The sequence below is a fragment of the Trachymyrmex cornetzi genome, unplaced genomic scaffold, assembly GCF_001594075.2.
Source record: "Trachymyrmex cornetzi isolate Tcor2-1 unplaced genomic scaffold, Tcor1.1 scaffold488, whole genome shotgun sequence".
Lineage (NCBI taxonomy): Eukaryota > Metazoa > Arthropoda > Insecta > Hymenoptera > Formicidae > Trachymyrmex > Trachymyrmex cornetzi.
Window position 1 is genome coordinate 108,955 of NW_017299706.1, and position 13,687 is coordinate 122,641.

The 13,687-nt window shown below is 32.0% G+C and overlaps 1 protein-coding gene across 3 annotated transcripts; it reads right to left on the reverse strand.

Annotated features, from left to right (window-relative positions):
• Window positions 1–7,118: 7,118 nt before the first annotated feature.
• LOC108765383 (leucine-rich repeat-containing protein 15) lies at window positions 7,119–10,096 on the reverse strand. 3 transcript variants are annotated; one of them, XM_018514067.1, is made up of 2 exons: window positions 10,028–10,096; window positions 7,119–9,048 (listed from the first exon to the last, which is right to left on the reverse strand). In XM_018514067.1, exon 2 carries the CDS (start codon window positions 9,025–9,027, stop codon window positions 7,144–7,146), a length of 1,884 nt encoding a protein of 627 aa, XP_018369569.1. In that variant the 5' UTR covers window positions 9,028–9,048; window positions 10,028–10,096; the 3' UTR covers window positions 7,119–7,143. The 3 variants fall into 3 exon arrangements, with proteins under 3 accessions (XP_018369569.1, XP_018369571.1, XP_018369572.1); XM_018514069.1 differs by having other exon boundaries at window positions 7,119–9,043; window positions 10,025–10,096; XM_018514070.1 differs by having other exon boundaries at window positions 7,119–9,036; window positions 10,028–10,088.
• Between the last annotated feature and the right edge of the window lie 3,591 nt (window positions 10,097–13,687).

Genomic DNA, 13,687 nt, shown 5'->3' on the forward strand with positions numbered 1-13,687 from the left:
TACAAGGGATAGCAAATAACAAAATAGTGTCTGCTTTTATATATACATACATATATAATAACAAACATGCACAATAAAACAGAAACGTAACCATAAAAAAAATTTAATTATGATTAATTGTATTACGAGTATATATATCGTATAATGAGATTTAAAATAATCAATAAAAACAAATTGTTATAGGAAAGAAAACGGACTTTAAAAAATTTTTACATAATATTCTCAAATTATTATCCTTTCTTTTTACTATTTTTTTACTTTTTTGTTGAATGTTGAGTATGTTTTCTCCGCCTTGCGGTTGTGGGTTATTTCAATTTTTGCTAATATAGTGTAATATGTTATATAACATAAATATAACACCTCGCCTATCAAAAAAGAACATTTGCAACATTCTCAATTTTTTTGACATCAATGAAGCGTTCCATCAGTTTCATGAAACTTTGTGTTTTGCAAGCATTACGCAGAATGCGGAAATTGTGATATTTCTTGTCTTTGCTCGGGAACGTAAATGTGCATGTATACGTACAATTCAATGTAATCGTATATCATCATTATTCTTTTTCTACGCAATCCCTATAAACACATAATATTATTTAATATTAAGTATTATTTTAAGCATATTCTTAGAATATTAAATGTAACATTTAAATAATATTTTACTAAAATTATACATTATTAAATAATATTCTTGAAATAAATGGTTATATGTCCACTCTTGATATAATATTATAATTATATGATTGTTAAATATGCAAATTGCACTTATATAAAATTTATATTAATAAATATTTTAATAATATTCCAGTAATATTAAAGGCATAATACCAAGGATATTAAAGTGGATATATAATATCTATAGGATATTCTCATAATATTAAAAAATATTATAAAATATTCTTGAAATATTATAATATTATTTTAATTTTTTCGATAATATTTATATAACATTCTAAGAATATTTTGCGTTTACAGGGATTATGCAAGTTAATATAAAAAAATATACAAGTTTGAAAGTCATAATGTTATAAAATATTTTTCAAATTGCTCAAGTTAATATTAATCGATCATTATTTATTTATAGAAAGTGTCAAATGATTCTTTGCATTGTTCATATTTTGTACAAAAATGAAATGTATCTATCAACATTTAGTTGTATAATTTATTTTTAAAATGACATTAGAATGTAATATTATTTTTTATGAACTAAAACTTTTCATTAAGAATATTAAGATATATATACACATAGTTTTAATATTTTATTCGAATTATACAGGTATTTGTAATTTTGGGTGGACCCTGGTGAGGCACCCAAATTTTCAACACTTTACTAAAGAACCACCTTAAGTATTTAATCACGTTAAAAACGGACGAAATTGCGCTTGTCTATTACTTTCTCGCATAAGCAGCATTCTTCTACTAATCAATTTTTTCTGCCCATAACTCCCTGTTTTGTATGGGATTTATCACTATAGATTTCACCACATATTTAGTCAATGTATAACTTTTCCCATAAAATGTTACTTTTTATAAAATTAATGATTGCAAAGTTTTTCCGAGAAATTCTTCAAGTGTAGGTATACCGACATTTAAAAGAATCTATTGTTATCCTAAATAAGAAGTTTTGTGCAAAATAGTCGGCTAGTAATATTTCTGTAATAACAAAATTCGACACCAGTTAAAATTATATGTTGTATATCGTGTTACGACTTAAGGAATCACATTTCCTCGTATCTCGCAAGTGGAAAGTGGTTCTTATAAATAGCTATATCGGATTATGTGATTACCACATGTATTCGCGAGATCATGCTATCTTCCTTTGCACATAGAACATGGAAGCGAATCTCATGTTCTCAAACTTTTCTGATCATATATACTCGATATCTTCAATTATATTTTTTTTAATGCAATTTTGCTGTACATTAAAGTGCACGATTGAAACACGTTATTTGCGCATAATACGACAAAATGTTTAATTAAAAATTCTTACGCCAGATGATTATCATGTGCGACAAAGAAATAGCATGACTGACGTAGTTGGTAAAATACACGACGCGAACTTACTAGCAATCAGTACGAGATTTTTTTTTTTTTTTTTGAAAAAATTATATAAGCATTACTCCTATTAAACTAGATAACATACATATGAGACACTGCACTTGACATATATAATAGGTACGTCATGAGTGAACAATTTTTCGCTCGGATATGTTATTAAACGATTATCTTGGAAAGCAGGTCACGCATAGCGGTATAATTGGCTCATCACGAGTGGTAAATCGTCTGTTCGGCTATTAATTTTTGTGATTAGGTCGCTGGCTTCAGTTCAACTCGCCGGTGTCACGCACGAGATGTTTCTTCTCAGCCGGATAATTATCGAGTCAGCGAACTGATTCAGGTTGCCAATTAAAGGTGGTACATACTCGCCGCTGGAGAAACTTATACATATGTATGCAGGCGGTTGCTTGAATCCATTTTTGACGAACGCCAACGAACATGCATATTTACATACATTTCCGATGGAAATTGAGTTTTACGATCGTCTATATTACTTTCACGGTTCTTCGGACATGATTGCGAGATCTCTTGTCACGTAAAGATCATTCATCAGTGATTAAATTAAAATTGTGATTTTGATGACTTTGACTTATAAAGATTCATAACTTTTTTGCTATCATTTATTGAATTAATAATAACTTCAATATTTTTTGTTTTTTATTTATTATTTTATTTGGGAAAACGGTTAATTACAAAAAAATCTAATAGTTTTAGTTAAAAATACTTTTAATAATTATTTTTATATATTATCTTATTAACGTGTTGTTGCATATCTAAATTTCTGCAAATAAAGAATAAATTTTGGAAAATTCAATAAAAGAAATATAATTATCTATATTAATTGGAACAAATAATAGCAAAAATAATTATATAAATTTTAAATTAATGTTAATCTAAAAATGCCAAAAAGCTAATGGCTATTTTTTGCTAAGTTATATATTAATTCTGTTTTAAAATTAGCAATATTGATATAGTCTATATGCAGTTTTAATAATCATAAACTCATTGTCAGCATGCTAACCTGAAATATGTAGGTAAATGAAAAGCATTAGAGCTTGCTGAGAAAAAAACTTAGTTCCGTTCTGTTAATCCCGTTCTTTCAAAGTATACCGAATAAATGTTTCGACCTCTTAACGTATTCTATTATCATATGTTAATACGTCTGTTGTAAAAATTATAAATAGATTTAGAATACTATTTACAATAATAATAGGTGTTATTGATGACATATATTAGTACATGCAAATAAAAAACAATAATTTTTGTAACAATATCATATTTAATATCTAAGACGTGTTTAATTTCTAAGACAAGTTTATTTTCATATGACTACATCATATAATCAGCTGGTTAGATTAAATGAAGGCAGAAGCAATCAAGCGGCTTAAAAATTTTCCGGTCTTATACCAGTTAAGATAAAATGGCTCTCTTTGCCGGCGGCTGTTAAAAATACGGAGTGATTCTTGAAAGTAATTACGCACAATTTCTTCGACCATAGCAACCACCGCTTTCTATATTCCGCGAGTATGCGGTTTATGGGTTTATGCAAAAAAGAACTAGAAAAGACGAATTTATGCAGATGCGTATGGGTATGAAGGTAACATTGACTGGTTATAAACGATAGTTATGAAACGTATAAGCAATAAGAAAAAAATTAAGTATCGAAAGTCTTCTGAGATTGTCGTTTAGGTCTCTGGTCTTTCAACTTTGTAAGTATCAAGATAGATGCTTCATATATATAACATCGCATCGTTTATCTGTGATTTACATAATAAAATCTGGATAAAATACAGATAATAACAATGATATCATATTACATGCACGTATTCATAAAATGCACGATCGTCCCTTTCACTCTATGATGATTAGAAAGCATTAATTACATACTGACTAATTATAGGCAGTTATACACAATACGCTGATGCTTATGATTATCATTATATCTGTGGCCTAATTCCTTTTTTTTATAAAATACTTTTATATTTATGTTAACTATAATTAGTTGTTTAATCGATGTAAAGAATAGATTTTATAAAGAAAAGAATTATACAGTATCTGCATATCTATATATATGTATAAATATCTCATACTTATGCTGGTTTCATATTTCGAAATATCCTATTCTTTTTTATCTTGATCGTAAATGAATTCAAGAAGACTTTCATAATTCTTAGTACTGATACTACAGCATTATATGTATATATATATGTGTATATAAATATATGTAATCAGTAATTAGAGATAAAAGAGTCTTTCTGAATTCATTTACTATCAAAATAAAAAAGAATCAAGTGTTTAAAATAAAAAGTAACGTAGTACATATGATGTAATGTTAGATTACCAGTTTGTTATTTATTATATGTTTCTGCATTTGATCTAACATAAGATGAGCAATACAAAGATATCAATATGTTCAACAGACATACATATAATTGCTTTCTGGATGTTACATGCTAGTGTCCATCAGCGGCTACGTAGGCCAACGAACCAGGATCTTTCTGCTGCAAGTCAAGGTACCTTTGTCCTACTTAAAATATACCTTAACAAATTCGATGGCAGCCTCTTTTTTTTAGCCGACATAAGATCTACTGGCCAACATTCATTGAATTTTTACACCGTACTACTAAACTTACATATATATCTTAATATGCTTTCTGCGTTATCTTTTTCCATCTTAAAGTTTTATTTTATCAAAAATGCTTAATGATGACAATAAGGCGATGTCACTAAAATTGATACAAGTAATACAGCTATAAATATTAATAATACATTAGAATTTATCTTTAATTTTATATTTAGGTATTTCTGAAGCATTTTCTTCTTTATAAATTATGGCATAAATATTTGTTCAATATAGATAATGAAAAAACCTATAAAATTTTTAATTATTTATACACACTTAACATTTTTATATTTACTACTTTAATCAACTTTAACAATATAATAAAATTACTTGTATAATACTTCACACACACACATATACATATACGATCCAATTTAAAGTATTGCCCGTAAACCAATTCGTGAAATTTAGTATTTGATACGAATCGGGGACGAAATTTAGTGAGCTGTAAAATTGAGGTTCCTCGATATATTCTGTCATTATGATACCATCAACATATACATCGATCGACAATCTTAGAGTACCGTTGGCGAAACCGGAAATAACGAACACTGAGTATTCAGTGTCAATGCCACAAAATTGCCCGGGACCTTCGCTACGGAACGAGAAGCACTCGGTATGTGAGAACCAACGCTTCTTTGGCAAAACCTCAGTCGCCATGAAATCGTAACTGGCAGTTCATTCGAGCAGGAAACCGGACGCGAGTGTATCTTTTTATATCTAACGATTTGGGCTTTTAAGCCAAGATGACTACGAAAGAAAGCCGGAGACTCATTAAGCTCGCGCCAATTAGTTGTGCACGGTTATCATCGTAAATGTGCGATCGTAGTGAGAAATGCAACAAAGACGCGAGTCCTATCTGCTGGAGGATCTAACCCGGACCCCTCGAGATCCAATTAAACAAATCGACTCGTCAGATCGTACCGCCGAGCACCACGAAGAAGAACTTGCCTGCTTAAGGAAGGCGGGATCGCTGCGCTTTACGAGCGTGATCAAGGTTTATCCGCGAGTTAATTAAACCCAAGGAATATGTGTTACGTAATTACGTACGCTGACTAGCTACTTCCGGTTTGCGCTGGAAACGCCGCCGCCTGTTTTGTCACACATAATTGTTACGATCGATGTGGCGTGAAACGAAATTATCCAGTTCCAATGAAATTATAGTACAGCGTCGAGGCCCAAGCTCGTTGAAAATTATAGCCGACTTCAATTGGTTCAGTCTCAAAATAACAGAGATCATTATATGTCTAACGCATGTATATACCACAAGATGATCCCACTTAAACCAGTACGTGATCAATTATTTAAATTCAAGATATCTTTTTAGTTTTCTATTTATACAAACTGATAATAATATATTTATTCATTTATATATTATATATACATAAGACATCTTTTTTTATTAATATCATAATGTATGTATATGGACAAAAAAATCATCTTCCGGTCCTCAATTTCTAATTACGAGGATGTTCGATTACTCAATTTGCTTATACAACGCTTCAGCCGCGATATACCGTTAGTAGTTCAAAGTGGAAAAAAAATAGAAAAATTTTCTAACAGCGTACCGACCTTCAAACGGGTCTCAAGAGAGTCCGATGGACTTGGAAGTTGAAAGGTTTCATGTGAAAGTCAAGGCCAGCCAGTTGCACATTTCATCTTGTATGGACGGATTATTATTATTACTACTATAACAGTTTTATACATGAATTTATATGCATATTTGGTGAAAGCGAATCGTCGATCACTTTTGCGAAAATTGTTCTGTCTGTTTGCCTTTCTCGAGTGAATATTAACACAATTACAAACGGTCGAGCAATCGCATGAAGAACGTGCTCTCGATTAATACATATTAAGACAAATGACATATAATCGTTTATAATGATTACATAAATTATGCTTGATTGATAATTTGCAATTTCACTTTATCATGATTTCGTTTTCTTGAAAGTGCAGACTTCGTGCAGAAAAATAATTACATATTAAGAAAAATATGAAAGCAACCAAAAGTAATATTTTTAAAGATATCATGTATAATGCCTTTCAAACATAAATAACTTTTTTGCTCAAAAGTTATATGCATTAAAATATTTATATCGCGATAATATAAGCTTTCGCTTGTTCGATAAATTGTGCAAAAATGTCTTTCAGAATTAATTTAGCAAATTCATACATATTTTGGTACGTTCAAATAAAAATAGTATTAAAAATTCTGTATTCTCAATATATATGTGTTGCAATTTTATGACATTGATTTATATTTCTAGGTAAAATAAAAAAAATGCTCTTTTATAAAATCTGTATGAATGTATATTTCATATAATAGTTTATTTATAATATAATTTAATGGAATTAAATTTTTCGAATATTCGTAAATTAAAGACCAATAATTTTTATGTTATTTTTCAAGACTATTTAATAAAAGAAATATATATGTAAATTATTTGAATTAAAAGAAGAGAATTTTAAACATCATCGAAAACGCCGCCTTGTATCTCCTTCAAATTATTCTCGAAGACGTACAAACTGGTGCCAAAGGCCGTATTGAGACCATGAAGAGCGCCGTTTTCGAGCTTCTGGAAAGGATTCTTGGATATATCTAAAATGTAAAGACTTCCTAGATTTTTGCAAGCTCCTTTGTGAATCTCGGATATTTTATTTTCCGAAAGCCAGAGACGTCTCAACAAGTTCAAGCCTTCGTAGCTATCACCCTCTATAGTGGTTAAAGTGTTGTTGTTCAAATACAGATCTCTCAGAGTTGGCAGGTTAAAGGCACCACGCGTTATGTTAGAAATTCTATTTCCGATCAAGGATAAGGTAGATGTCGGAGTTCGAACGAAATTGCCTTCCTCGAGAATATCGATCTCATTATAATCGAGATACAGGGAGTCCACGGATTGCGCTAGATCGGTAAACGTGATCTTGGAGATCTTGTTATTGGCGAGATTCAACTGCGTCAGATCAGTCAACTCGGCAAAAGTACCCTTCTGAAGATCACGTATAGAATTGTGGCGAAGATCAAGTGTCTCCAGCATTATCAAGCCTTTGAAAGCGTTCGGTTCAATCGTCTTTATATCATTCCTCGCCAATGTTAACGTTAACAAGAACGTCAAACCTTGAAAGACGTCGTTCTGCAACGTTTCGATTTTGTTGTCATCGAGACATAAGTAGTTCAAACGGAAGAACTTGGAGAACACGCCATCGGGAATAGAGATTATGTGATTTCCGTTAGCAAGAAACGTGGTTAGGGCATTCGGCAGACTGAAGACAAAATTCAGACTCTTCAGTTGATTACCAGAGAGATACAATTCAAATAGATGCGTCTTGGCAAACGCACCTTCCTCGATCTCCTCGATCAAATTGTTCTTCAAGTTGAGTATATTCAGGTGATCGTTCTCGATCACTTGACTCCAGATCCTGCGTATTTTATTCCCTTGTAAGTTTACATATATCAGACTTGACGGCAGATTATTCAACGTCTCCTTCGTGATCTCGGTGATTTCATTGTTCGACAGATCCAAGAAGATGATCGGCAGAGATTGTAATCGATACCAATCTTCCTGGAAACCTTTGATACCCAGCTCAGCGAGATTCACTTTCCTCACGGTATCAATTGGCACCTCGACACATCCGTCAACAAGTTCTTCGTCCTTCAGAAGAATTTCCAATGATGTCACGATACCATCAGACTTGCAAATTTTCAGTCGAGTATTTCCGGTAACAGGTTCAACGAACTTTCGATCCTGTGATTCCGTAGCTACCTTATTTTTGTCGATTTTCTGCTCCTTTACGGGATTTTCCTGATTTTGCATTGCTGCCAGTCGCTTTATCTCCTCGGTGTCTTTAAGGAAGGAATTAGCGAATACGCCTGTGCTGATGCTCCAGAGAATATTTCCATTAGTGAGAATTTTAACGGATTTGGTGAGGCCAAACAGGTGGCCCCTTCCAAAATGTCTGATAGGATTGCGAGATATATCCAACAACTGCAGATTCTCCAAACCGACAAAAAGATTTCGGACATTTGATATTTGATTATCCGACAACGATAAGCTCTTCAATTTTGTCAGATTAGAGAAGACGAAATCCGGCAGAGAAGTCAAAGAATTGTTGGTAAGTATGAGAGACTCCACATCAAGCACATTATCAAAGGCATTTTTCTCCAGCGCATGAAGATCCGGAAGACTTGATAAATTCAATTCCGTATGATTAAAATTTCCAATAAATTGAACGTCTTTCAGGATATTGTTTTCGATGTTCACGATCAAATTCTTTGAAGTTTCATTGATTTTTCCAACTTCTACAGGTATACTTGCCGCTAGAGGTAGCAAACATATGATGAGGGACAGCATCGTCGTTTCCTAAAAAAACAACTAACGATTTTCTTTTTTTACAAACCGAAAATCCTCACATTTCTATATGTATACATCAGATATTAGATCGTATCTATACTGTCATAACTCAATAATAATTAATTGAATGTATTACACAGCTATTAAAATAATGTATATGTATGTCGTTAATATTAATAACTTAATAGAATATATTGCGTACAAATAAATGATGAATAATTTAAGTCTCATCTATATAATTTCGTTATTTACAAATTTTTTTTATTTCTTTCAAAACCTATGAAAGCTATACGGTAATTAAAAAGTATATAATCGTTAAATATATTAGCTTTAATCTTATCTTTACCTGTTAATCACGATAATATGTGAGAAACTTCAAGACGTTGATTACGACTCTACACTGATAGCCAAGAAAATTGTACAGTAGATACATCAAATCCCACGCTTCGAGACTATTTTGCGACACTCCTTATGATAGACAGTTCTCACGTATATAATCGTAATTACAATGATCATGATAAATGACGCCTTAGATTATTCTCCGAATATTATATCGGATATTATAGAAACCGGTTGCTTGACTCAAACTCGGGATGCACAAATTATATAATTTGTGATATTTTCCGATGATTTTTTGAAAACATTTTAATGATATTAATAAACAATTCTTTCGACAATACTGATAATTTCGCGAAAATGTAACAAATTTAAGATTCAAAGTATAAAGAATTAAAGCGAGAACAACTATCTTTTTCAAGGTGAATTTTAACACAAAATCATATTTAAAGTCCACATTTATACAGAAGCATGTGAAATTATATTTAAAATCTAGTTTAAGTACAAAATTACATTCTAAAATGATCTCTATATAAAATGCATATTCCTTCTTGCTCTTTAAACAGTCGTCGTTGTTCTTTTTGTGGTTAATGCATCATGGAAACTTCAGTTAACGTGAATCACGTCGTTACAGAACATTCACGTAAGAACATGTTCCACTTACCGATCAATCGGCTAAACCACAGAAAGCCACGGAAGTTGCTGAAGAATCCTTCTGCTTTCGAACGCAGACAGACAAAGACTGCCTGTGTTTCTATTCCTGGCGGACACGCGTGCTGGCAAGATTCCTTAAGACGAGGTAATCACGAAAACAGGTCTTGCAAGCCATAGTCGAATCTCGTGCGTGTACAGATTCTTAGATGCCGTATATAAAAGAGATCGCCTACGTTCTCGTGTCGTAGGCGATCTTGTGTCGAAAAAGGAAGATAAATCCTTGCCTGAGTTGCTCATGATGATTTGTTTTTTAAGTTCGTCAACACTCGAGTTCTATGAGCGTAATTCATCCTGTTAAAAATCGAAGAAGATAGTGGCGCAAGCCATGTAACTCTCTTTGAATTACAAAATCACTTCGTCACGCATTAATCGACATTCTCAAAAAAAAATTAGAATTCGGTTTTACAAACGGCCCGATCGCTGCTGTTAGCACGCGTTACGTCGAGCATATTCTCTTTTTTTTTTTAACCATCTGTCGCCTTTTTAACGAGTCGCCAACATCTTGAAATATTTTTTGTTTAAAAATCATGAACCAACGCTCTAAATTTTTGGGAGTGAAATTTCACTCCAAGAAAAGTGATTTAATTAATACTCAATTCAACTTTATTTCCATATTAAATTGTTTATCCGAATACTCTGACTCAAAAGAAGAATTAACGTTTTTTAGGTATCATAATTGAGTTAACTCGAATGACGTAACGCACTACTCTTCACTCTAAATTTTTGGGGGTGAAATTTCATTCCCAAAGAGTGATATAGTTACGCCAGTCCGACAAGGAGTGAACTTTACTTCACTCCATTAGGAGTGAATTTCTTAATCTAACTTAAAAAGTCAACTTTAATGATTAATATCTCGCTTCGCGAGACAGAGCAATACATTTTTCTGCCATATTCATTCGTTTGGTGCAAAAATACATCGAATGAGCCTAATAATTTTTAGATTAGATGTAGAGAGGCTAAACTTAATTAACATTTATCAGAGTGAAATTTTAATCTCTCCCTTCGGAGAGTGAAATTATTTACTCTCCACATAAATTGAAAATTCTTCACTTTCTGAGAGTGAAAATTTCATGGGAATGAAATTTCACTCCCAAAAATTTAGATTGAAAAGTACTGCGTTACGTCATTTGAGTTAACTCAATTACGATACCTAAAAAACGTTAATTATTTTTTGAGTCGGAGTATTCGGATAAACAATTTAATATGGAAATAAAGTCGAATTGAGCATTAATTAAATTTGCCACGCTATAATTTGGCTGTCTTTTATTTAATGTTTTATATATGACTCTTTTTACTTTAATTTTACATAAAAAAAGGAGTTGCTGATTATATTTAATGTGTCATGAATATATTATGTGTGTAAAATTGCAGCAAATAATCTATGTAACAATAATAATGACATCAAGTTTGGCAAATATTTCAGTAGCATTAAAATATGATAATGTACCGGTATACGATCTTTATCGAAGATTCGATGAAGCATGACTGATCGCCAGACCGTGACTGACAAAGGAGTCAACAAATTGTTTTATATCTAATTTATTTAAAAACTATAAAAAATATAATAGTTCGATGATTAACGGTATATTAGCAAATTTTGAATCCAATTAAAATAATTTTAGTCATGATTCAAATTCTATAAATTCGATTTTGCGTTTTCTTTATATTTTCTTCTTTTTAACCACGATATATTAATGGCTTAATGAGTATATAGGATTTAAAATCATAAGACCGTAAAGGATTATAAAATATTGAAATGTGCTGTTGCGTGCGCATTCAAGACGCGTGACTAATATTTCCACTGCAAATATATATATATATGTATTAGATAATACACAATATTTATTTAACTCTATATGCACGCATTTTCCTATCCATGTATACACGCGTATACGACATTCCTCTTAAGATGAATGAAGTTCCCGTGCAGAAATTGCCACATATCACGTGAGAGATTTAGTTTCCAGGGGAAGTACTCTTGAAAATACATATGAAGAGCAGACTTTCAAAATGCATTTTGTCCAAAATATGATTTTTTGAGTTAGAGATGACGTAGTGTTCAATAATGAAAGACATTGCACATATTATAAGCTACTTTGGAATGTTCAAAAAGCATTTTTTCAGCTTCAATTTATATACTGAAAAAATCGAAACATTTGATGTGTGTTATGTCCTTTAACTTAGAAACAAACAAAATGCATTTGTTTAACATTATTAAAAAATTGTTTAGCAATTTTGTTTAACATTTTACATCTTATTGATTGGCAAATTGATATTTTGTGTAAGGCACAGTGGTTTCCTTATGGCTTTCTTTCTCGTTTTTTGAAAATTATAAATTTTAGACAAAACGCATTTTGAAAGTCTGCTCCATATATATCATACACGACTCGATGACGCTTGATAAAGGAGGCTTCTGTGTCAATCAATGGACCAAATACCATTTAACTGGCTACCACCCGATCCGGCATTTCACGCGGACACACATCAAGAACTCGACTTTATGACCGGTTTGATCTGTCACATGTCGCGATTTCCCACAAAAAACCTTGCGAGATAAGTTTTACCTGCTTCGCCGAACGCAGAGCTCCGCGCCGCTAATTTCTAATGTTCGTAATCAGAGACGAGAGGGTCCTTTGCCTCTCGCGGAGCAACTAGACGCCAGGAGGTCGTCGTACTTCCGGAAACCAGCTTACACCTTCCGCTGTGAGAACCACTGGATTCGTCGGATCATGGTTATTACGTGGGTATAAGAGCGCGGCCATTCGTACCGGCGTTCGTACTTCTCTCACGGTTCCATTCACAAAAAAACCAGTCAGCCGATACGGCTCACGTGCGTTTAGTTAATTAAGTTTGTTACACACGTGTACGCATCGACAGTGTCGAAGGGTGAGGCGATATCTCGCACGTTAATCCGCGAGTGAACCGCACACTCTCTGAGTGATCACGCATTGCACTTCTTTGCTGTATGCCATTATTTCGAACTGCCTTCTCCACAGTAAAAGTACTCGTTTCCGCAAGATTCGAATACAGCTTTGAACTCGTCTTTGCAGAATAAAAGCGCGCTACTATCATCTCAGTTCCAAAAAAAAGTAATAATTAGCGTTTGCTATACAAATAATAAATTTGGCAACAAAAGTTTTAAAATACATATATTTAAAATAATTATAGTGTAAAGTATGGTAAAATATTTATGGTAAAATATGATAAAATAAACAAATTGTGGTAAAATATGATAAAGTAAATAAATTATGGTAAAATATAATAAAATGAACAATGTTTTATTTTATTACACTGTTTTGCACATTCTTTTAATTTATGATTTCAGCTTATCTTAAGTGTTTTTCGATAATATTTGCCATACGTTCTCTATTCACGTAACATCTGCCAAGATTTGTTACGTCATTTGTGAATATTATTCTGCTTATATATTCTATCAAGCCTTATTATAGTGACAGAGGTTATATATTATAACGGATATAAGAGCTTATCTATTATAACGGATATAATTTTTCAACGCCAGTTTTTCAGGCACTGATTATCTAGCGCATAATCACATCGAGATATTATTTTTAATTTATTCCTATAAGAAAAAACATGGCTTTTAATTTTT